The sequence below is a fragment of the Oncorhynchus gorbuscha genome, linkage group LG15, assembly GCF_021184085.1.
Source record: "Oncorhynchus gorbuscha isolate QuinsamMale2020 ecotype Even-year linkage group LG15, OgorEven_v1.0, whole genome shotgun sequence".
NCBI classification, from domain to species: domain Eukaryota; kingdom Metazoa; phylum Chordata; class Actinopteri; order Salmoniformes; family Salmonidae; genus Oncorhynchus; species Oncorhynchus gorbuscha.
In genome coordinates, this window is record NC_060187.1 from 24,996,592 (window position 1) to 25,020,574 (window position 23,983).

Consider the following 23,983-nt stretch of genomic DNA (forward strand, 5'->3'; position numbering starts at 1 on the left):
AGCTAACAAGGAATACACATCATAAACTTTGACTAAATATGCATGTTCTACATATGTATAGGAAGATACACTTCTTCTGAATGCAATCGCTGTGTTACATTTATTTTTAACGTTACAGGTTTCGTTCACTAGGCTATACTATGAGACGGCGCTCAAAAAGTAGCATTATGGCTCCTCTATCTTGGACTCCACATAAACCCAAATTTACCACATAAATATTCCCTTACCTTTGCTGTTCTTCCATCAGAAGACCTGGAAGGAATTATACTTACCAAAACAGCGTTTAGTTTTGCAGTCTGTCTTTCGGTTCTCAAAAACGACACATTTCGGTTGAAATGTAACAAAGTCAAGTGGATGCGCACCAAAACGTCGAACTTACATATTATGTCGATTAAACTTTGTCAAACTAACTTCATAATCAAGCTTTAACATGTTATAAAGGTGTACAGCAATCATGAGGACGAACAGAAACACAGGCACCGTTTAATCGATCTTGGAAAAAAGACAGGACTTGAGACAGGAAGTGACCTGTTTTTTCGCTTGACCGAAAGGTTTCGGTCAGCCAAAACTCTCGTGAGCGCGCGATTCTCACAATGAGAAGCCCCATTGAAAGCTGAGATCGCGCTGAAGGCAGAAAGACTGTTCCCAGAACTGTAACTGCTTGGGAGGGTGGGGGCGATGACGTCAAAGTTGGGCCAACTTTTCTGAAGACAAGAGAGAGTTTGGGAGAATGACTGCCCTAAGACTGCCCTCTGCTTTACATACAGACATAATTTAAACGGTTTTAGAAGCTTTAGTGTTTTCTATTCAATAATATTTTTTATTTGCATATATTAGCAACTTTTGAGAAAAAAAATGTGTTTACTATGGGCACGCAATTACTCCAGCGGGGGCAGTAGACAGCCCTATCCCCATGAACTTCTTAATTAAGGTAGAGGGGGCAGCATTTTAACTTTGGATAAATAGTGTGCCCAATTTCAACTTCCTGCTACTCATGCCAAGAATATAAGATATGCATATTATTAGTAGATTTGGATGGAAAACACGCTGAAGTTTCTAAAACCGTTTGAGTCATGTCTGTGAGTATAACAAAACTTAAGTAGCAGGCAAAACCCTGAGGACTAACCGTTCAGATTTTTTTTAGGTCTGTCTGTTCAGTAGTTTTCATTGGGAAAGGATATTTCTTAGGCACTTGTTTTCAGTTCCTACCGCTTCCACTGGATGTCACCAGTCCTTGGAATTTGGTTGAGGTTATTCCTTTGTGCAATGAAGAAGTACGGCCATCAAGGAAATGGGTAACACTATTGAGTTGTGCAAGACTTGAAAAGTAGCGTTGGTTTGTTTTCTTCCTGTATTGAACACAGATAGACCCGTCTTCAATTCAATCGATTTATTAACGTTTAAAAATACCTAAAGTTGTATTACAAAAGTAGTTTGAAATGTTTTGGCAAAGTTTACAGGCAACTTTTGAGATATTTTGTAGTGACGTTGCATATTTGGAAGCTGTTTTTTTCTGGATCAAACACGCCAAATAAATTAACATTCTGGATATATAAGGACGGAATTAATAGAACAAAATGACCAATTCTCATGTTTATGGGACATATTGGAGTGGCAAAAAAAGAAGCTCGTCAAAGATAAGGCATGTTTTATATTTTATTTCTGCGTTTTGTGTAGCGCCTGCAGGGTTGGAATATGCTACTCTCTTTGTTTACTGTTGTACGATCATCAGATAATAGCTTCTTATGCTTTCGCCGAAAAGCCTTTTTAAAATCTGACATGTTGGCTGGATTCACAACGAGTGTAGCTTTAATTAATATCTTACAAGTGTGATTTAATTTAAGATAGATTTTTATATTTTATTTGAATTTGCCCCGCTGCATTTTCCCTCGCTTTTGGCCAAGTGGGACGCAAGCGTCCCCTATACCATAAGTAGTTAATGCATTTGAGCCAATCAGTTCTGTTGCGACAAGGTAGGGGTGGTATACAGAAGATAGCCCTATTTGGTAAAAGACCAAGTCCCTATTATGGCAAGAACAGCTCAAATAAGCGAAGAGAAACGACAGTCCATTACTTTAAGACATGAAGGTCCGTCAATACGGACATTTTCAAGAACTTTGAAAGTTTTTTTTTTTCATGTACAGTCGCAAAAACCCATCAAGAGCTATGAGAGAACTGGTTCTCATGAGGACCACCACAGGAATGGAAGACAAAGTTACCTCTGCTGCAGAGGATAAGTTCATTAGTTAACTGCACCTCAGATTGCATCACAAATAAATGCTTCACAGAGTTCAAGTAACAGACACATCTCAACATCAACTATTCAGAGGAGACTGCGTGAATCAGGCTTTCATGGTCGAATTGCTGCAAAGAAACCACTACTAAAAGACACCAATAAGAAGGACAGACTTGCTTGTGCCAAGAAACACAAGGATATTAGACAGGTGGAAATTTATCCTTTGGTCTGAGGAGTCCAAATTTGAGATTTTTGGTTCCAACCTCTGTCTTTGTGAGATGCAGAGTAGGTGAATGGATGGTGTTCACATGTGTGGTTCCCACCGTGAAGCATGGAGGAGGAGGTGTGGGGGTGCTTTGCTGGTGACACTGTCAGTGATTTTATTTAGAATTCAAGGCACACTTAACCAGCATGGCTACCACATCATTCTGCATCGATACGCCACCCCATCTGGTTATTGCTTAGTCCCACTATCATTTGATTTTCAGCAGGACAATGACCCACAACACACTTGCAGGCTATGTAAGAAGGAAAGTGATGGAGTGCTGCATCCGATGACCTGGCCTCCACAATCACCTGAACTCCACCCAATTGAGATGGTTTGGGATGAGTTGGACCGCAGAGTGAAGGAAAATCATTCGTGGGAACATCTTCTAGACTGTTAGAAATCTATTCCTCATGAAGCTGGTTGAAAGAATGGCAACAGTGTGCACAGCTGTACTCAAAGAATCTGAAAAATATATATATTTAGATTTGTTTTTTCACTCTTTTGGTAGCTACATGATTCCGAATGTGTTTTTTCAAAGTTTTAATGTCTTCACTACAATTCTACAATGTAGAAAATGGTCATAATTTTTTTTTTTAAGCCTTGAATGAGTAGGTGTGTCAAACTTTGACTGGTACTGTATATTAGCATTTTCACACTTCATGTCCAAATCATTGATTTTTGAAGCAATGGCCAGGTAAAAACAAACTGGGGGTGAACTTTCCCTTTAAATGAGTAACAACCTGGGACTCTTATGTTAAACAGTAGGCTATCAATAGGCCTTATAATTGGTACTGTTCATAGTGTTTGTGGACTATTTCTTAAATTTCACTGCCTTACTAGAATTGTAAAATAATCAGAAGTGAAGGTGCATTGTTTGAATGTAGTTTCAGTGCTCCAATTCCAGTGTTTTAGCACTCCAATTCCAGTGCACCCCTTTGGGTCCCTAGGACCAGCATTAAGAAACACTGCCTGGGGTATCGGGTTTACATATCCACCGCCATTGGACGTTGCCATTAACTTTCATTCGCTGGTCGGACTGTCTGTCAACATGTTACAGAAATATTGCCCATGTTCCTTTAGTTAAGACTTCTGGGTTCTGATTTGATATTTTCAAAAATTAGATTTTTTTTTGCCATTTCATTTAACTTAACTAGTTAAAACGACTCACTTAGAGAAATTCTTTTTTACAGTGTTGGTAGGCCAATCATTTTCAAATTCAGAGCTCTAGTTGCAAGGTCAACCATCTGTGTCGCGAAGAGAAATATTTGGCCAAACAGATTAATATCTTGACTTTGAGTTAATCTTGGGATGAGACCCCCTTCAGCCCCCATCTGTGCCCTGGACACCATATGTGAATTGATCGCCCCCCCCCATCTACTCTTCAGAGTTCGTACTGTTGGGTGACCTAAACTGGGACATTCTTAACACCCCGGCCGTCCTACAATCTAAGCTAGATACCCTCAATCTCACACAAATTACGAAGGAACCTACCAGGTACACCGCTAATTTCGCAACTATGGGCACCCTCTTAGATATCACCCTGGCCAACTTGCCCTCTAAGTACACCTCTGCTGTCTACAACCAGGATCTCAGCGATCACTGCCTGCGTACATAATGGGTCCACCCCTCATCACTCTCATCACTGTCATCACTTTTTAATCGTCCTGGCCCGGGTATCCTGGAAGGATATTGACCTCCTCACATCAGTAGAGGATGCCTGGTTGCTCTTCAAAAGGGCTTTCCTCTCCATCTTAAATAAGCATCCCCCATGCAAAAAATGTAGAACTAAGAACAAATATAGCCCTTGGTTCACCGCAGACTTGACTGCCCTTGACCAGCACAAACATCCTGTGGTGTTCTGCATTAGCATCGATGGATCACCACCCTGGATGGTTCCGACCTTGAATATGTGGACATCTATAAGTACCTAGGTGTCTGGATAGACTGTAAACTCCTTCCAGACTCATATCAAACATCTCCAATTGAAAATCAAATCTAGAGTCGGCTTTCTATTCCGCAACAAAGCCTCCTTCACTCACGCTGCCAAACTTACCCTAGTAAAACTGACCATCCTACCGATCCTCGACTTCGGCGATGTCATCTACAAAATTGCTTCCAACACTCTACTCAGCAAACTGGATGCAGTTTATCACAGTGCCATCCGTTTTGTCACTAAAGCACCTTATACCACCCACCACTGCGATTTGTATGCTCTAGTCGGCTGGCTCTCGCTACATATTTGTCGCCAGACCCACTGGCTCCAGGTCATCTACAAGTCCATGCTAGGTAAAGCTCCGCCTTATCTTAGTTCACTGGTCACGATGGCAACACCCATCCGTAGCACGCGCTCCAGCAGGTGTATCTCACTGATCATCCCAAAAGCCAACACCTCATTTGGCCGCCTTTCGTTCCAGTTCTCTGCTGCCTGTGACTGGAACGAATTGCAAAAATCGCTGAAGTTGGAGACTTTTATCTCCCTCACCAACTTCAAACATCTGCTATCTGAGCAGCTAACCGATCGCTGCAGCTGTACACAGTCTATCGGTAAATAGCCCACCCATTTTTACCTACCTCATCCCCATACTGTTTATATTTATTTACTTTTCTGCTCTTTTGCACACCAATATCTCTACCTGTACATGACCATCTGATCATTTATCACTCCAGTGTTAATCTGCAAAATTGTAATTATTCGCCTACCTCCTCATGCCTTTTACACACAATGTATATAGACTCCCCTTTTTTTCTACTGTGTTATTGACTTGTTAATTGTTTACTCCATGTGTAACTCTGTCTGTTAACACTGATATTATTTATCTTGGCCAGGTCGCAGTTGCAAATGAGAACTTGTTCTCAACTAGCCTACCTGGTCAAATAAAGGTGAAATAAAAAAATATCTTGGCCAGGTCGCATTTGTAAATGAGAACTGGTTCTCAACTGGCCTACCTGGTTAAATAAAGGTTAAATAAACATGTTTTAAAAATGAGCATGCACACAAGGTAGACATATAAGAATTGTGGCTTTGCAAGAGAAAATAAAAATGTTGAAGAGAAACTTCTAGTGAGCAGTCAACATGACACGAATATTTCATTTCTTAATTGTTAAATAGATTTTTATTTCCACTTTTTTGTTTGACATTGTATCTTTCTAATTTATTTTTAAGCTTGCATGCATTATTTCAAATATGTTACTTATCTTCGCTGCTGTCAGATGCCACTCCAAATTTGGAGGGTGAGGGAGAGCTTTGTACGCATCTCTGTGTGGAGTAAATGTGGGCTAGAATTGTTTTCCTCTGGTGGCACATTTAACATGCTGTTAGAAATGAGGTAAAACAGATTAGAGTTTTCCTGCATGAAGGCTACTAGGAGGCACCGCATATGGATGAGTGTTTTCCGCTTTACTCAAGACTGTATACAGCCACTACTGGTGATTATTTTTTTTTATACTATTTACTCCTTGAAAGTGGCAGCTTTAGCCTTTAGCTCGATGTGTATGTTGCCTGTAATCCATGGCTTCTGGTTGGGATATGTGTGTACATTCACTGTGGCGACAATGTTGTCGATGCACTTATTGATGACGTTGGTAAACTCCTCAATGCCATTGGATGAAAACCCAGAACATATTCCAGTCTGTGCTAGCAAAACAGTCCTGTAGCTTAGCATCCACGTCATCTGACCCTTCCATATTGAGCGAGTCATTGGTACTACCTGCTTTAGTTTTTGCTTGTAAGCAGGATTTAGGAGGATAGAATTATTGTAAGATTTGCCAAATGGAGGGTGAGGGAGAGCTTTGCATGTGTATCTGTGTGTGGAGTAAAGGTGGTCTAGAGTTTTTTTTATTTTTTTATTTTTATGAAAAAAAAAAAATTCTGGTTGCACGTGACATGCTGGTAGAATTTAGGTAAAACAGATTTAAGTTTGCCTGCATGAAAGTCCCCGGCCACTAGGCATGCCGCGTCTTGATGAGCATTTACTTGTTTGCTTGGGGCCTTAAATTGCTTGTTGAGTGCGGTCTTAGTGCATCGGTTTGTGGTGGTAAATAGATGGCTATGAATAATATAGATGAGAACTCTCTTGGTAGATGGTGTGCTCTACAGCTTATCATAAGGTATTACCTCAGGCGAGCAATACCTTGAGACTTATTTAATATTAGACATTGCGCACCAGCTGTTATTGACAAACCGATACACATGCACACAATGTATGTCTACAATATGTTTGAGTTAATTTAGGTCTTAAAACCACTACTTTAATCAGAAGTTACTGTATTTTGGTTGTGTATTTCCATAACTGTTAAATTGTTATTTTATTCACAGTGAACGAAATGTCTTGACTCTGATTTCCACGTAAAAGTACATTTACATACAGTATGTTAAAATAGAATGATTTCCCTAAAAAAAAATCATAATTTGTTATAATTGACAAACCATTATTTTACAAGAAACATTTTAAGTTAGAGCTGATTACTGTCATTTAAAAGTGTTCATTATCCAGAAAAAAAGGAAATTACTGTAACAATGAGTTTTCTGTGAAATTATGTGTGCCAAACTGTCAATTTCTAGGCAGCGCAACTGAAATATTCAATGGCTAGGACAAACATCCATTCTTCCCACAGTTGTGCCAAGTTGGTGTCCAGTCTTGACACTTAAACTGGTGTGCCTGTCACCTACTACCATATCCTGCTCAGAGGCACTTAAATATTTTTTCTTCATTTTCCCTCTGAATTGCACAGATACACAATCCATGTCTCAAGGCTTAAAAGTCCTTCTTTAACATTTTTTAATCTTTTTATTGATTACACATTTAACCCCTTATTGTCCAAAACTACCTCTGTACTTCCATTCATTTGTATGGGTTACCTTTTAGATAGTCGTAGAGCGGAGAGGCCTAATTCAAACGGAGAATACCATTGTATTTGTGAGAGTCAACCCCTTTCTACTGTGGGGTCATATTAGTTTGTAGGCCAAACAGTTCAGATGGTTTCGTGAGAAGACTCTGCCACTTTCTACCACAGATGTGGAAGGGCGACATACTTTAGGAGGATGCAGTGAATTGAGACGCAGCCCATGCAAAGAACCTATATTTTTAGGTTAAACTAACAGATTTTGATGGGGATATTTTTATTATGTTACTTATATTGATGCACTGGTCATCAATAGACGTTGGGGGTTGTATTGCATCTATGTCCAGCTCCTGTGAAAAGTTTGGATGTTTGTAAAACCCTCCAGACTAAGTTGCCTTGATTAATATTACAGTATATGCCCACGTGGAGCAATTACAGTATGGTGCCTGTAACTGTATTTGGACATGGCCTATTTAAAACAAGTTGTTGTTGAATTGTTTTATGGAATTTAATTACAATTCACTTTTTTGTTGGTCTTACCAATAGTGAATTTCTTACTTATTGACCACGTTTGGCATGTCCATGGCTGAGACATACTGTAATTTACAGTAGACCTAGCCCTTATATTAGTGGAATGCTATGTTAAACAATATATTTTCATAGGCCTATTGAAGCCATGCAATTACTTAGAACAATATAGACTTCAAACATGTTCAACATAATATGGTATCCCAGGAGGTCTACCCCTGGGGATGGTAATAGAGGGGAGGTACGTGAGGTGATGTTGGCTCCCTCTGCTGGGAATACAGGAGCTGGGCACCCCGATATGGACAGCTAAGTGGTGGTAATTAGAGGAAAGTGCCAACCAGCTGTGGAGGCTAAATAAAAGGAGCATGATGGCACACCGCGCGAGAGAAGGGAGAGAGATGGACACCGGTTTAGAGAGAAGGAAGACCGAGCAAAACCGTACTTATTTCTTTGATATATTTATTTTCTGTCTTAAGTAGAGTTGTTTTTCTGACTAATGCCTCCCTGTCTCTGTGTCAATCTCTGCATGCTCAACCCAACACCCCACGGTTTACCACATATGGTGGAGAAAGCGGGCAACTAAATAGATGTAGGTGCCGTGGGGTCGAGTGTGCGGAGATAACCATGGAGGAGCTGGCAGCTCAGGTCATCCTCAGCCAGCAGAAGCAACCGGCTCTCCAGGAGCAAGCGCTGGAGGAGCAACACCAACAAAACCGCAGACTGGTAGCGGAGGTAGCCACTGACCAGGCTGCGAATTATGAGGGACTCAAACGGGAGATACTAAGCCGTTATGGGTTCAATCTCACACTCCGTAAACAATTGGTCCACGACTGGGCCTTTGACCCCTCTCGATGCTCAACAAACCCGTCCTGGATAAATACTTTCGGCCCTGCCCTACGAGATGAAGAAGACTGTGAGCATGTAGAATCCCAGGAGCCTGGAAGAATTGCTGACAGTGGTGGAAATTCACCAGAACATGCAGGACCTGCTGAGAGGGGCTCGAGCGTAGAGAGGAGACATGGCGAGGGGGTCGACCAACACAAAGAGAGACGAGGAGCGGAAGGGGGCCTGGACGGGACCAGCCGAGGATGTGAAGCGGGAGGGTGACCCAAACTGACAACGCTTGACCCCAATCAGAGATGCTGCTATGAGAGTGGTGAGCTGGGGCACCTTGCGTGGACCTGTCCCGGCTTGGAGGCCATGCCCTCCACATCTCCCAGCTCGGGGATAACCCGGATGGCGAGTTACGTCACCTCCTGTTGGGCGCACACTGAGACGGCCCCTCCGATAGTTCCGGTAAGAATCAATGGCATTGACACCAGTGCTCTGCTGGACTCCAGTAGCATGGTGAACCTGGCCCACGTGCAGTGGCTCACGTGAGAGGGGAAGGAGGAACAAGGGGACGAGGAGGGGAGTGTCCTGTGTACATGGGGACACGAAGAGGTACCCAATGGTGGCTGTGAGGATAACCACCCCAAAGGGGGAGTGCCAGATGCGCGTGGGAGCTGTGCATAACCTACCAGTGTCCATTCTCCTCGGCCGAGACTGCCCTCTCTTCCAGGCACTGTGGAGGAGGGACCTGGGGAGGCGAGCACGGAAGAAAAGGAAAAGAGACTGTGGCGTGTGCCACCCAACCCCCGCCACAAGAGGTGTCCACTGGGCCTGAGTCGGACCCGGAGAAGGGAGACGACCCCGCTCCGGCAAGCGAGCCACTGTGCAAGGAAGACCTCCGGCTACACTTTATGGAGTTAGACGGACCTCCCAACATGGGAATCCTCACGGGTCAGTTGTGGACGGCCCAATTAGAAGACCCAAATCTCCAGAATGCTAGGGCCCAGGTGATGCCGGTGGATGGCGTACTGTTACCTGGGTTAAGTAATTGGTGCTACCCCCACTTCGCAATTAAGCATAATTTATTGTATCAGGTAGTGAAGCATAATGGGGAGACCAAAGACTTGTTACTCATACCCAGCCAGTATGTTAGGACTGTGTTGCAGCTTGACAACACCCACCTGCTTGGGGAACACCTGGGGGTGGAGAAAACCAGGGAGCGGATCGGGAACCGGTTCCACTGGGCCGGAGTCAAACGCGCCATGGAGGACTACTGCCGTGGTTGCCCGGAGTGCCAGATCATAGCTCCGAGGGTGCAGTATCAAAACCCTTTGGTTCCCTTACCCATTATAGGAGTGCCATTCGAGCGGTTGACAATTGATCTGGTGGGTCCGTTGGTAAAGAACGCAAGGGGACACCAATACATCCTGGTATTCATGGATTACGCCACCTGTTAACCTGAGGCAATACCGCTACGCACGGCGGCATCCAAAGGTATCACACGGGAGCTCTTCCATTTATTCAGCCAGGTGGGCTTCTGCAGGAAATCCTGACAGACAGGGCACCGTGTTCATCTCTTGTGTGATGAAGGATGTCTGCAATCTGTTACGAATCAAACAAGTGAGGACCAGTGTGTACCATCCACAAATCGATGGGCTGGTGGAACGCTTCAATAAGACCCTGAGACATGCTGAAGAAGGTCATCGAGAGAGACTGGAGGAACTGGGACCAGCTGCTGCCCCACCTGATGTTTTCAGTGCGTGAGGTACCCAAAGCATCCATGGGGTTCTCCCCCTTTGAGCTCCTGTATGGCCATCGGCCGCGCGGGCTGCTGTACCTAGCCAAGGAGGTCTGGGAAGAGCAGCCGACCCCCACAGACCTTGTGGACCATCAGATCCACACTGTTGCGGGAGAAAGTGTGTAAACGGCCATACCAGAAGCCCGGAGGGTGGTGGTCCAGCGGGAAGTGACAACAATGCTAGAAATGGGGGTACTGGAGGATTCTCAGTGAGTGATCTAGCCCCATAGTGCTGGTTCCAAAACTGGACGGAACCATCCGCTTCTGTAATGACTTCCGGGGCCTGAATGAGATCAGTAAGTTTGATGCCTACCCCATGCCCTGGGTGGACGAACTGATCGACCACTTGGGGACAGCGAGATACGTCAGCACCTTGGACCTAACGAAGGGGTACTGGCAGGTGCCCCAGGTAGCGGCCTTCCAGGAGAAGACTGCCTTCTCCAACCCGGGGGGGCTATACCACTACCGCGTTCTGCCTTTCGGGCTCCACGGGGCTCCAGCAACATTTCTGCGGCTCATGGACTGAGTATGTGGCCGCACAGTGAGTACGCAGCGGATTATCTAGATTACATAATTGTGAGTCCCAATTGTCACTGCACATCTGCAAGTTACAGGCTGTGGTTGATGCGCTAAGGGATGCAGGTCTGATCGCGAACCCCCACAAGTGCAAGCTGGGCTACGCCGAAGTGGAATGCCTGGGATATCAGATTGGGAGGGGAAATGTGAAACCCCAAGAAAAAAAATTGCTGTGGTCCTTCTGTAGCTCAGTTGGTAGAGCATGGCGCTTGTAACGCCAGGGTAGTGGGTTCGATCCCCGGGACCACCCATACGTAGAATGTATGCACACATGACTGTACGTCGCTTTGGATAAAAGCGTCTGCTAAATGGCATTTATTATTATTATATTAAGGATGGCCGGTCCCCTGAACAAAGAGGCAGGTAAAGTCAGTCCTGTGGTTAGCGGGCTACTACAGTAGATTTGTACCTAACTTAGACGCAATAGCTTCTCCCCTGACAGATTTAACAAATGCACGACTACTCCAGACGGTGCGATGGATGGAGGACACAGAGGCGGCTTTCCAGACCCTGAAGTATGCGCTATGTTCGCACCTGGTACTTGTCAGCCCGGACTTCTCAAACTCTCCTGGTCCAGACAAACGTGTCTGACACCGGGGTAACGGCCGTTTTTGTCTCGAGAGCGGGAAGGCGAGGAGCACCCCATCATGTATGTCAGCAGGAAGCTCCTCCTGATGGAGAAGAAGTACTCAATTGTCAAGAAGGAGTGCCTCGCCGTGAAGTGGGCCCTCGACACCCTCAAGTATTACCTTCTCGGGAGGAAGTTCACCTTGATTACTGACCATGCCCCGCTCGTGTGGATAGCATGAGGTAAGGACACGAATGACCGTGTCACCCGCTGGTTCCTGTCCTTACAGCGATTCTCTCTGTCATCCACAGGTTAGGGGCCCAGCACGGCAATGTGGACGCCCTATCCAGGAGGGATGCAAACCTAGCCCTGAGCATGCCTCCCTCCCAGTCAGGGCTAAGGGGGGGGGTGTTGTGTGGTATCCCAGGAGGTCTACCACGGGGGATGGTCATAGAGGAGACGTACGTGAGGCGATGTTGGCTCCCTCTGCTGGGATTCCGGGAGCTGGGCACCCCGACATGGGGAGGTAATTAGAGGAAAGTGCCAACCAGCTGTGGAGGCTAAATAAAAGGAGCACGATGGCACACCGCGGGAGAGAGACACGGACACCGGTATAAAGAGAGATTGAAGACCAAGCAAAACCGAAGTTATTTCTTTAATATATTTATTTTCTGTCTTAAGTAAAGTTGTTTTTCTGATTAACGCCTCCCTGTCTCTGTGTCAATCTCTGAACATTCAACCCAACACCCCACGGTTTACCACAATAGGCTATTTAGCAAATATGGGATTGTCTTACATTTTTGTTATTTTGTTTCTGTAGGGTATTTTATAAACTAGACTACAGCATACTGTTTGAATTGGAGTTGAAAACAATGCAATACATAAGACTGTTAATACACAACTTAAAGCAACCATGTACTGTATTTAGACATGGAGCACGTTCTGATTGGGCAGTGAGGGGTCAAGCCCTATGTGCCACCGCCAGCTACTGCACCCATAATTACCACTGTGAAAATAGCAAAAATATTTCTGACACACCGCCTGGCCTATGGCACTACTGCCAGTGCTAAGATTTACCATTGCGTTCTTTAACATTTTTAATAAATAAAGCAGTGCGTGTCCTAGCATCCCTACAGGGGGCCAGTAGTGGAATTGCCCAGTGCTAATGCTAGCTAATTCGCTAGGGTGTTTGTGTGTGCCCTTGCTAACCAGCATCCTTAACTGTACATCAACAAGCCTGGCGAGGCTTTGTGTCGATCATGGTTAAGCTCTGCTCTACTCTCTCCCTCCTCTCCCCCACGGCTCAGTGGCAGGAATACCAGTAATTGACCCTCGTTATGGAAAAACGGCATCGTGAAACAGGCCCTAATTAGCTGATTCCTGTTGGCTACTTTTTTATGTGTTTTTCTTCCCTGGGGGGACTTTCCCCCCAGAAAAGTGAGTTTTTATTGACGGCTACTGTGGACTCTTGAGCGTGTGTGCGGGTGCGTGCCCGTGTGTTTTCCCTGATTGTTCCACGACAGACCTGAAACTATTCCGACCCACAGTAGATCACCTCCATTTTTATTCCATTAAAATCTGCAGTACTAATTTCAGTTTTACATTGATCCTTTCGCTCCATAATAGGCTTGACCACTGAAGCCTGGTTATTATGGGCTGTTTGAGCTGCATGGTAATCTGTAAGGACCGACGCTGGAGTAGAGAAGCAGGTACGGGGAGTCAAACATTTAATCGGAACAGACATCGAACAAGAGAGGAACAGCATCAGGACAAGGACATATGACAATCAATGCTGAAGCAGGAAACAGTGCGGGGGAACAGAGAGACATAGGGGAGGTAATGACAGAGGTGATAATAATTGCTGATTTGTGTAATGGGGGGGGGGGGACAGGTGTGCGTAATGATGGGGAGCCTTGTGCCCTCGGAGAGAAAGAGAGCACCGTTCATATTTTAAGAAATGGCACCGGAGATGTCATGGCGTGCAGACAAATTTCCCACCCAGCATTGCCTGAATCTAAAAATTAGTCTCCGCACCAAGCGTAAGGCTGTTGGCTGGCTGTAACATCCTCTTGAGACCTTTTTCCTCTGTCTTCACTATGACTATGAAAGAGGGTGTTTGCAAATGAAGCCTGCTGTGTGTGGGTGGGGGGGGTGCATGTGCAAATCGCTGCCTGTGTTTGTTTGTGTGTGTGTGCTAATGTGTGACTGTGACATTGCAGGGAGTTTGGCCGCTGGAAAGTGAACAGCCTGGCTCTAGAGAGACAGGACAACAATGGTCTGGCCCTGCCCCTGGACCCAGAGTTCCTCCAGACCATCAGGCACCTGGGCAGACGGCCCAGCCTCAGCTCCATTACAGACAGCATCATCAGGAAGTACGGAACACACTTTCTGCTCTCAGCCACCCTGGGGGGTAAGAATAATATGTATTTATTGATGTTCTTTTAACCCAATCCTCTGTATGTTGCTGATGCTCAGCGTCAGAAACGCAAACAGTAAATTCTCTCTTTGCTGTAAAGGTGTCATATTGAATGTGTTCTATTCCCCAGCCCAGTTCTCAGTGCATATTCTGCTCCACTCTGTGTGTGTTTAGGGGAGGAGTCATTAATGATCTTTGTGGACAAGCGGAGGTTGAGTAGAACGGTGGAGACAAGAGAGGCCAACGGTACAGCCGTGACTCTAGAGGCCCTGCATCAACTGGCTGCCTCTTACTTCATCGACAGAGAGAGCACCCTGCGCAAGCTGCACCACATCCAGATAGCATCCACAGCCATTAAGGTAAACCTACAAGCTGCACCACATCCAGATTGCATCCATGACCTCCCCCCCCCCCACACACACACACACATTCATTCCCAGAGCCCTCTAGCTGGGTCCATTAATCACTGTGTCAGTCATTATTACTGAGTAATGAGTGATCGGCTGAGTTTGCCCTTTGCACAGCAGGACATGTTTGTCAGACTCCGTATTCGGGGTGATTCGTTTCCATGTGAGCCTGTGATTTGTTTACATGTACCTGTGGCAATGAGAGGATTATCATTGAGGAATTTCCAATGTATAGACATCTGGTATGAGAGCAGTGTTTCACCAGCTGGTGAGCCACTGGTGTCGAATTTACATTTATTTAGAAGTGATTGTTTAAAACTGGACTGCTAGACTGTTTTGTACATCTTGAGGTTTGGGGACCAACTTCTAAAGAATGTGGGGGAGGGGAGTAGGTGTGTGCTAAAATACATGTGACAGTCATACCTGACACAATTGTACAGTTCAACATTGATTTTGAACATTATCTAAGATGATGTAGAGTTATAAACTCACTTGTAGTTTGAAAGCATCCATCTGTTTATCATTGACTTTTCCCAGTGCTATCCCATCTTTGGCCACCACAGACAGATAAGGCCATATATTCCTTAAAGTGAATTGGCAACGGGACACATGGCTTTGTTGGCAGCGTTCTCGTGGACAAAGTGCTGCTAAAATCGTCTGATTGAGATGAATGGAGCAGAAGTCCTCTGAGGTGCATTTGTTTAGGAGGCAGTTTCAGTGACTGATGTGAAATATTCACAGCATCAGCTGCCTTTAATTCAGGCCATGGATTTTTACCTCGTCAAGATGAAGACTGATGGCAAAACAAAAGCATCTCTTAGAAAGAGGGCACCGGACAACGGCTTTAAGAGAACAGATTTCAGGAGGAGAAAAGCCTGTTGTCCTGGTATAATGTAGGAGCTATAGCTATAACACTTCAGGTGAAAAATAAAGGGAAAGGAAAAAGAAAGATGGGAGGCGAAGGGAAGTGGTGCCTCTACAATTACGCATCAGAGTGATGAATCCTCGGTTCTATTTCAACAATTTCTTAGAGAGCTTGCCCCATTTGTCAGCCATTTTGGGTATGAGTTAAGGTGTCACGCTAATGAATAGAAGACTTATGAAGAATACTGGGGTTCCGCCATCTGTAATAATCGGTGCTTTAACCTACCGGTGAGCAAGAAACACTGGCAGGTGATACTAACAGTGCTGGGTGGACATAAATCAAATGGTTAAAGTTTGATTTACAACCCAGGTCCATTTCTACTAAGGTTTATTACAATTAGCCTGAAAAACAACAAGCCATCGATGGGGAGAGGACAGGACTGCTGCGGTGTTTAGTCACTCATGTTCTCTTATGGTTCATTTGTAGGGGAATAAAGATAATTTGTGTGGCTGAGCTTTGGAAATCTAGTGAGAAAATATGGTTGCAGTTGTTCACGATGTAGAACAGATTTGATGTGGATAAATAAAATAAAAAAACACTGTCTTGTTTTATCCCTTGTGTATCAATGAATTATTCATTTCATACAGATGTTGTCATCTTCGTTATAAAATTGTTGTGTCCTCTTTAACATTTTGCCATGTCCTCCCCCGTCAGATGTAAAAACAAGAGGAAGTTTGTTATTTTCTATCAAGGTCTTATATACTCTGGGAGAACTTTACAAATTAGATAAAGGTATGAGCTGCAGTTGGCTTCACTTACCCTTTAACCTCTGTCTGGGTCATCGTCAGTCAAGCTACTAATATACAAGTTGTGAGTAATCTTAACCTTTAGCCAGCTCTGTTTCCTCTCTCTGCAACATTGTCTGCCAAGAGCACCATAATTATTAAGCTCTGAGAGAAGGGAAAAGGGATGATAATTTGTTCCAAATCAAAAGGAGTCTCTCTCTCAGCCCCATCCAAGTTGGGAAACAGACTCTAATCTAAAAAAAACAGCATATCATAGTTTGCCTTGCCACAGTAACTCCTACTTTCTTCTCTTAAAGGTCCTCTGCTGCTCCCCTGCGGATTTCAATGAGCCTCCATTTATTTAGGGGGCACAAATATAATCTCATGCTAGTTTATTTTTTCTCTCTTCAAGTCGATAAGCTGATCCCCAGCTCTGGTTGACATCGTAGTGTAAGCCAGTGCAACAAAGTGGTTTTAAAACATCTTGCCGGAATCCTCAAAGAATGTCTAAACACGCGTAAACACATCTAGGATGCAAATGGGGATATGCTGCATCTACTAAGGCTATGCCTAGTGATTAAAAACAGGACGATTCTCTGTGGTGCCGTGAAAAAAGCAATTTCCGAAGAAGCGCCGGTCCCAAACATTAATGCCATTCCATACTTTTTTAACAGGTTGGTGTATAGGCCTCTTAATACCCATTATTATTTAAATATCTGACATCTGGGGCTCACTTACTGGCATTTTATGTATTATATTCTGATTTTGTGGAATTACTCATAGGTGGAATTAACAGAAGGCATGATCTTCATCAGTTTCTATGCTTCTGCCTTAGTGGTATAATAATACTATTAATAATGCTCGCATTTAGAAAATAATTGAGCTTCCTTGTCATTTGAGGCATTGCACCATGCATATAAAAGTATACAAGGGTTGTTACTGCATTGCTTTGGAGCACTTGGGATATGCTTATATTTTCATTCTCGCTTTAAATCATTAGCTATTCCCAAACATTAAACACTTGCAAGACCTTTAACCTGTTAAGACTCTAGGGGCAGTATTTCATTTTTGGATAAAAAGACATGCCCGTTTTAAGCGCAATATTTTGTCACGAAAAGATGCTCGACTATGCTTGGAATTGATAGTTTTGGAAAGAAGACACTCTGACGTTTCTAGAACTGTAAAGATTTTCACTGTGAGTGCCATAGAACAGAATCTACAGGCAAAACCAAGATGTTTGAGTGACCAGGAAATCAACAGGATTAAATTATTTTATTTGATCCCTTTGCTGGTGTTTGTGAATGTTGCGTGCTAAATGCTAACGCTAAATGCTAAGCTAGCTATCACCACTCTTACACAAATTATTGATTTTCTCTGGTTCTAAAGCATATTTTGAAAATCTGAGACAACAGGATTGTTAAGAAAAGGATAAGCTTGAGGATAGGCATATTTATTTCATTTAATTTGCAATTTTCAGAAATCGCTAATTTTGCGTTATGGTAATGAGCTTGAGGTTGTAGTCACGATCTCCCCAGGGGCAGATTCTTTGGCTGAGGCAGGACGGGACTCTGGTCTCTGCCTTAATCAGAAGAAGCATCCATACTGTGAGTGAGTGCTGTTCCTGTATAGCAAGTCTCATGTGGCTCAGTTTGGTAGATCATTGCGCTTGCAACGCCAGGGTTGTGGGTTTGAGTCCCACTAGGGACCGGTACGAAGTAAAAAAAATGATGCACTCACTACTGTTACTCAGTTTGGATAAGAGTGTCTGCTGAATGACTTAAATGTAGAATATGATGATGCATACCAGACTTGTCTCCATCACATAACCAAGCAGCACATTCCTATTCCAGGAAAGCCTTTAAGAGCAATCGCCAGTCCCATTAAATGCAGCTGTTAGAATTTCTGATAGTCAGCACTCGATTATGGCATATTAATACAACCCCCGCTCGCTCTCTCTCTACCTCCTCATTTACATTTTTCTATCCACCAAAGTCCCAATAAGTTACTGAACATACTTTTATACAAACAACTGTTAAGACCTTTTTTGTTTTTGTCCTTTCTATAAGAAATGGATTTAAGTGTGCGTATGCTCGGCTTCACTTGGTCCTTGTTGCAGATGGTCTCATTGCTATGCATAGAAAATCCAGATTTAAATTAAAACATTTCCCTTTAAGTTGGACATCTGTCTGTGTTAGAAATTTATCTGCCCATCCCTCTAGACATTTCACGGATTTTAATTATTTTCGTCGAAGCATCAATAAAAAAAAATAATGGAAATGCCGTCGATAGGCCTGCTGAAGTTGAGGTTTTTAATCTCTCTTTCTCAACCCTCTTCCCCCCTCTCCATTTCAAAGTAACTCAAACCTCAATGTTGAATTAAAAATAATATTTTGTGATTGTCATATAATGAATCACTGCTGCTTATGTATGAAGGTTGGTCATGGTTATGGCATATTCATGTTTTGAATGCGTACCTTTTTGAAACAGTTAAGTTTCTGTTCTTCATGTTCTTTCCTGTGTCTCACCCTTCCCTCTGTTTTCACAGTGACCTTAAAGTAGGTGTCAAAGAAAGACAACTTTTCTGCCCACAGAGGGAAAGGAAAGTGTCCCCTTTCTTCTGAATGTAGAACCATAGTTCCTCATTGATCTACACTGGTGATGTGGTTACTTTTATTGGCCCTTTGGGGAAATATTAAAAGAAGGAGCCACTGTGGCATTAGGGGAGAATAACTTGCAAGTGACGAGGAGGGAGATGGATAGGCCCACAGGCTGCCAGACTTGGAATGGTGGCAGAGAAACCTTGATATACGGGAGCTTTAAATCAGCCTTTTGTCAAGGAGGATTGAGCTGTGATTGTGAACGATCTAACCGCTCACCCAGAGGAGAAGAGATCCAGTGTCTTTCTCATTTGTCAGCATGAATCTAGTGATATGTCTGCCAGGCTTGCATGTAACTGCATCTTTCAAGACTTAAAGCATAATTGGAAGCTCCCACCGAAAAAAATTCTTCGTTCTTTCTTTTACTTTTTTGCAGACTCCACATTCTTCTCTCCCTTGTGTCAGATGACAGTGTTTTTTGGTTGCATTGCTACTGTATGTCATCGCTTTCTCTGAGTAGACAAGAAACCACCTCTCAACCTTAAGCTTATTCATGTACTATACTTTTTGGATATAACATAATGTGGCCTCTGAACAGAGAATTATCATCTAACAGACTATACTGAATAGTGGATATGTCTAAATGCACAACCTTGGTGTTGCATCATATACCAAACAACTGAACTACTGTACTACTACTTGTAATGTTTGTTGATGTGAACATTTAAACATGTCTCAATAAGGTATAAAATATTTAGTCCTGTGGAAGTACAGATGGTAGGATCTGAGTGAGCATACTCTTGTTGTTGATCTCATTCCACATGACATTCAGCTCTGCATCCCTACATTTTTTATGACTTTAGTGGCTCTCTTTTACAGTGTAGTGGAGTATTGCCATGTGCCTCTGTCTTTCCCGTTAGGTGACCGAAACCAGGACGGGCCCTCTTGGATGCAGTAACTATGACAACCTGGACTCAGTCAGCTCTGTTCTGGTTCAGAGCCCTGAAAACAAGATTAATCTGCAAGGTCGGCCATCCATAATTGAACCCACCCAGACATTCTGATGGAATTGTCAGTTTATATTCTCTGCCAAACGTTAGACAAGAGGCACCAGAGTGTCGAAAGGATTTTAGCTTCAATTCGTCTTTGTCTGGCATTGGAAACCGAACCTCTGGATTCCTAAGTGGATCACAGGGATTTGTAGACATGTATGATCAAGACAGTGGAAATGTATCTATAAAGTGACCAGAAAATACCTCTTCTGTCCTATAGTAACTTACAGTAGAAAGTCTATAGTTAATACAGTATTTGAGTCTAGTTTACATTATTACAGTCATTTGTCTTGAAGTTTAGCCAGTGTTGTCATATAAACTGTACCATGTCCTCTCCTCAGGTCTCCAGGCCATCCTACCAGAGTACCTGAGGGTCAGGTTCGTCCAGGCTGCTCTAAGCTACATCGGCTGTAACGTGGAGGGTCAGTTTGTGTGCCGAGACAATGACTGTTGGTGCCGCTGCAGCCCAGGCTTCCCCCAGTGTAATTGCCCCGACGTGGACCTGAGGGCCATGGAGGCCAGCCTACTGCACATCAGAGACACCTGGAACATGGCCAACCAGGACTTTGAAGAGTCGGGTATGGGAGTATGACATGATGATACAGTCACAGAGGTGTATATAGATCATTTGTAACATTCAATATACTTGCACAAATGTACTGCAACTGTACGTCAAATCAAATGAAATTGTATTTATCATGCGCCGAATAAAAAAGTACCGTAAAATGCTTATTACAAGCCCTTAACCAACAATGCAGGTCAAGAAAGAGTAAATTTTCTTTTTTCACTTTAATTTGATTTATTTTTAATATTTTCTTAAGTAAAAAAATAAAAAGTTACAATTACAAGGACATATACAGGGAGTTCCGATACGGAGTCAATGTGCGGGGTACAGGTTAGTTGATGTAATTTGTACATGTAAAGTGACTATGCCTAGATAATGAACAATGAGTAGCAGCAGTGTAAAAAGGGGGGGGGGGTGGATTGGGGGTTAGAAGCTGTTAAGTCTTGTTGATTTGGGGTAGTAGCTGTTAAGGAACCTTTTAGACTTGGCGCTCTGGTACCGCTTGTCATGCAGTAGCAGAGAGAACAGTCTATGACTTGGGTGACTGGAGTCTTTGATCATTTTTTGGGACTTCATCTGACACCGCCTAGTGTGTATATATATAGGTCCTAGATGGCAGGAAGCTTGGCACCAGTGACGTACACAGCAGGAGGCACTAGCCTCTGTAGCACCTTACGGTCAGATGCAGAGCAGTTTCCATACCAGGCGGTGATGCAACCGTTCAGGATGCTCTTGATGGTGCAGCTGTAGAATGTTTTGAGGATCTGGGGACCAAAGCCAAATCTTTTCAGTCTCCTGATATATGCCACAGAACCTTACACAACACGGAATCAGTGTGACGTCTGCTGTCTATGGGTTCACATGTATATTTAAAGGCTGAATTATTCATATTAAATGTCCGGGTCACACTTGAGAAGTCTGTAAACGCATACAGCAACTCCAGAAAGTATTTACGCCCCTTGACTTTTCCACATTTTGTTGTGTTAAAGCCTGAATCTAAAATTGATTAAATAGAAATTTGCTGACACTGGCCTAAACACAATACCTCATAATGTCAAAGTACAAATGAATAAAAACGAGTGAATAATTATTCAACCAATTTGTTATGGCAAGCCTAAATATGTTCAGGAGTAAACATTTGTTTAACAAGTCAAAAAATAAGTTCAATGAACTCTGTGTGGAATAGTGTTTAACATGATTTTTGAAAACCTCAACTCTGTACCCCACACATACATGTAAGGTCCCTTAGTTGAGCAGTGAATTTCAAACACAGATTTAACCACAAAAACCAGGGAGGTTTTCCAAAGCCTCGCCAAGAAGGGCAGACATTGAATATCCCTTTGAGCATGGTGAAGTTGCTTTTCTACACCCAATCACTACAAAGATACAGGCGTCTTTCCTAACTCAGTAGCCGGAGAGGAAGGAAACTGCTCTAGGATTTCACCATGAGGCCAATGGTGACTTTAAAACAGTTGGAGGGTGTTTAATGGCTGTGATAGGTGAAAACTGAGGATCAACAACATTGTCGTTACTACACAATACTAACCTAATTGACAGAGTGAAAGGAAAGACTACAGAAAAAAATATTCCAAAACATGCATCCTGTTTGCAAAAAGGCAGTAAAGTAAAATGGCAAAATATATATATATATATTTATATATATTAACTTTGTCCTGAATACCAAGTGTTCTGTTTGGGGCAAAACCAACACATCACCGAGTACCACTCTTCATATTTTAAAGCGTGGTGGCGTCATCATGTTATGGATATGATTGTCATCGGCAAGGACTAGGGAGTTTTTTAGGATAAAAATCAACAGAATAGCTAAGCACAATCCTAGAGGAAATCCTGGTTGTCTATTTTCTAACAAACACTTGGGAGACAAATTCACCTTTCAGCATGACATTATCCTAAACACAAGGCCAAATATACACTGGAGTTGCGAGTCTTTACCCAGAAAGATCCACAGCCGTAAACGCTGGCGATTTTAACATGTACTGTATTGACTCAGGGTTGTGAATACTTATGTATATGAAATATTTGTGTATTTCATAAAATAAAATAAACATTTTCACTTTGTCATTATAGGGTATTGTGTGCCGATGGGTGAGGAAGAAGTTATATTTAATCCATTTTGAATTTAGGCTGTAATAAAACAATGTGCAATAAGTCAAGCGGTATGAATACTTTCTGAAGACACTATGTTTAATTCACATGGCCCATGCGAGGGACTAAACCCACAACCTTGATGTTGGCAGCATTATAGTGTAACTGTCTGAGCCAGTTGGACCAATTATACCCTTCACACCATCTGCCCTACTGCATTGTTGATGTGAGCTGTTTAATTTGCCCAGGTTCAGTACCTGTAGTTCTGCAGTGGTTTGCCTCAGAGCAGAGCTGTGGGAAGGCATTAAGAGAGAAGCATTGTTACCTAGCTGTTTTCATCGTCTGACAAGATAATAATGGTGGGAAGAGGCCTGGGCTTTCAGGGATGAGGTGTCATTGTCGTGGCAGTGAAACAGCGCTCTAGTCTTGGCATGAACAGACTTTTTTTTTTGTGTCCTGGGAATGGTGCCAGCCTAAGCAGGTTTACTCGGGGTGCAATGGAGCACACTAATTCATTTGAATGCAGCAGCTGGAGGCTGATTTAAAACATGTAAACATCCTTTACCGAGCACATCATGGAATCTAATGGCCGTAAAGTCACTACTATGTTTACTTCTAATTGCAGTCTGAGATCTCTCTCCTAATATAGCGACGGTTTATCAAAAATTCACAGCAGTACATATTACACCATGGCTAATCACTTTGAGAGCGAATGACGATTGTAATCAGAGATAATCAACATCACTGTTAATTGTAAATATCACTGTCACTTTCTCATTACAGATGAATTAGAATTGAATTCTGAAAAATCTATTCAATCATGAAAGCATATATCGATTGCTCTGAAAATCGTTTTTTGCCCCCTTTGACTCGTTAAACCTAACACTTACCATGAAGCAAAGTAATATTTTTTGCTGCTTTTCAATCTGTTTGGCTGTTGTGCCTCTGCACACAGAGCCATGAGCTTGCTTTGCCAGGAGCTGGCTGGGTTCTTGGTGTTTCAAACAGAGACACAGACCTACATTTATTTCTGCCTCTTTCTATTAGCATATGCATCACTTCCATTTTCCCCAACTGCGGCCCGGCAAATCAAGTCCCATGTGCTCTCTCTAAAGTGATCCCTTAATGCCGTCTGACTTTATCAGACAAAATGAACAGAATCATATAAATAAATAAGCAGACCAGAACGACAAGGGGGCATTAAACCTCTCCACACCTGTCTGCCTTTCAGAGGAGTTCCAGAACTTTTTGCGGAGACTCCCGATGTTCTACGCCCTCAACACATCTGCCATCCAGTACTTCTGGAAGATGGAGCCGGCCGTCCACCAACGCTACAGACAGCTGGAGCTCAGCAGCAGACAGCTCATTGCCAAATCCCGACGAATCGTCAACAAACTCTTCACCCTCAGCAAGAGGTGTCGGACACAGCCGAAAGTCATTGTGCTGAGAGAGAGGTGAGACTGTATTATGATAAACGTTCCCTGTGTAGTTTAGATGGCATGTAAAATACCAGTCAAGTTTGGACACCTACAGTACTTGTTCC

At 43.3% G+C, this 23,983-nt stretch overlaps 1 protein-coding gene across 1 annotated transcript in view; it reads left to right on the top strand.

The window, feature by feature from the left end:
- The window catches only part of LOC123996351 (BMP/retinoic acid-inducible neural-specific protein 3-like), a 59,671-nt gene that overhangs the window by 14,560 nt on the left and 21,128 nt on the right, over positions 1–23,983 (top strand). The window contains exons 3-7 of the mRNA XM_046299725.1: positions 13,867–14,057; positions 14,238–14,422; positions 19,638–19,743; positions 20,111–20,347; positions 23,672–23,894. Of these exons, the coding sequence (XP_046155681.1) occupies positions 13,867–14,057; positions 14,238–14,422; positions 19,638–19,743; positions 20,111–20,347; positions 23,672–23,894 (942 nt within the window). The remainder of the gene's footprint in view (positions 1–13,866; positions 14,058–14,237; positions 14,423–19,637; positions 19,744–20,110; positions 20,348–23,671; positions 23,895–23,983) is intronic.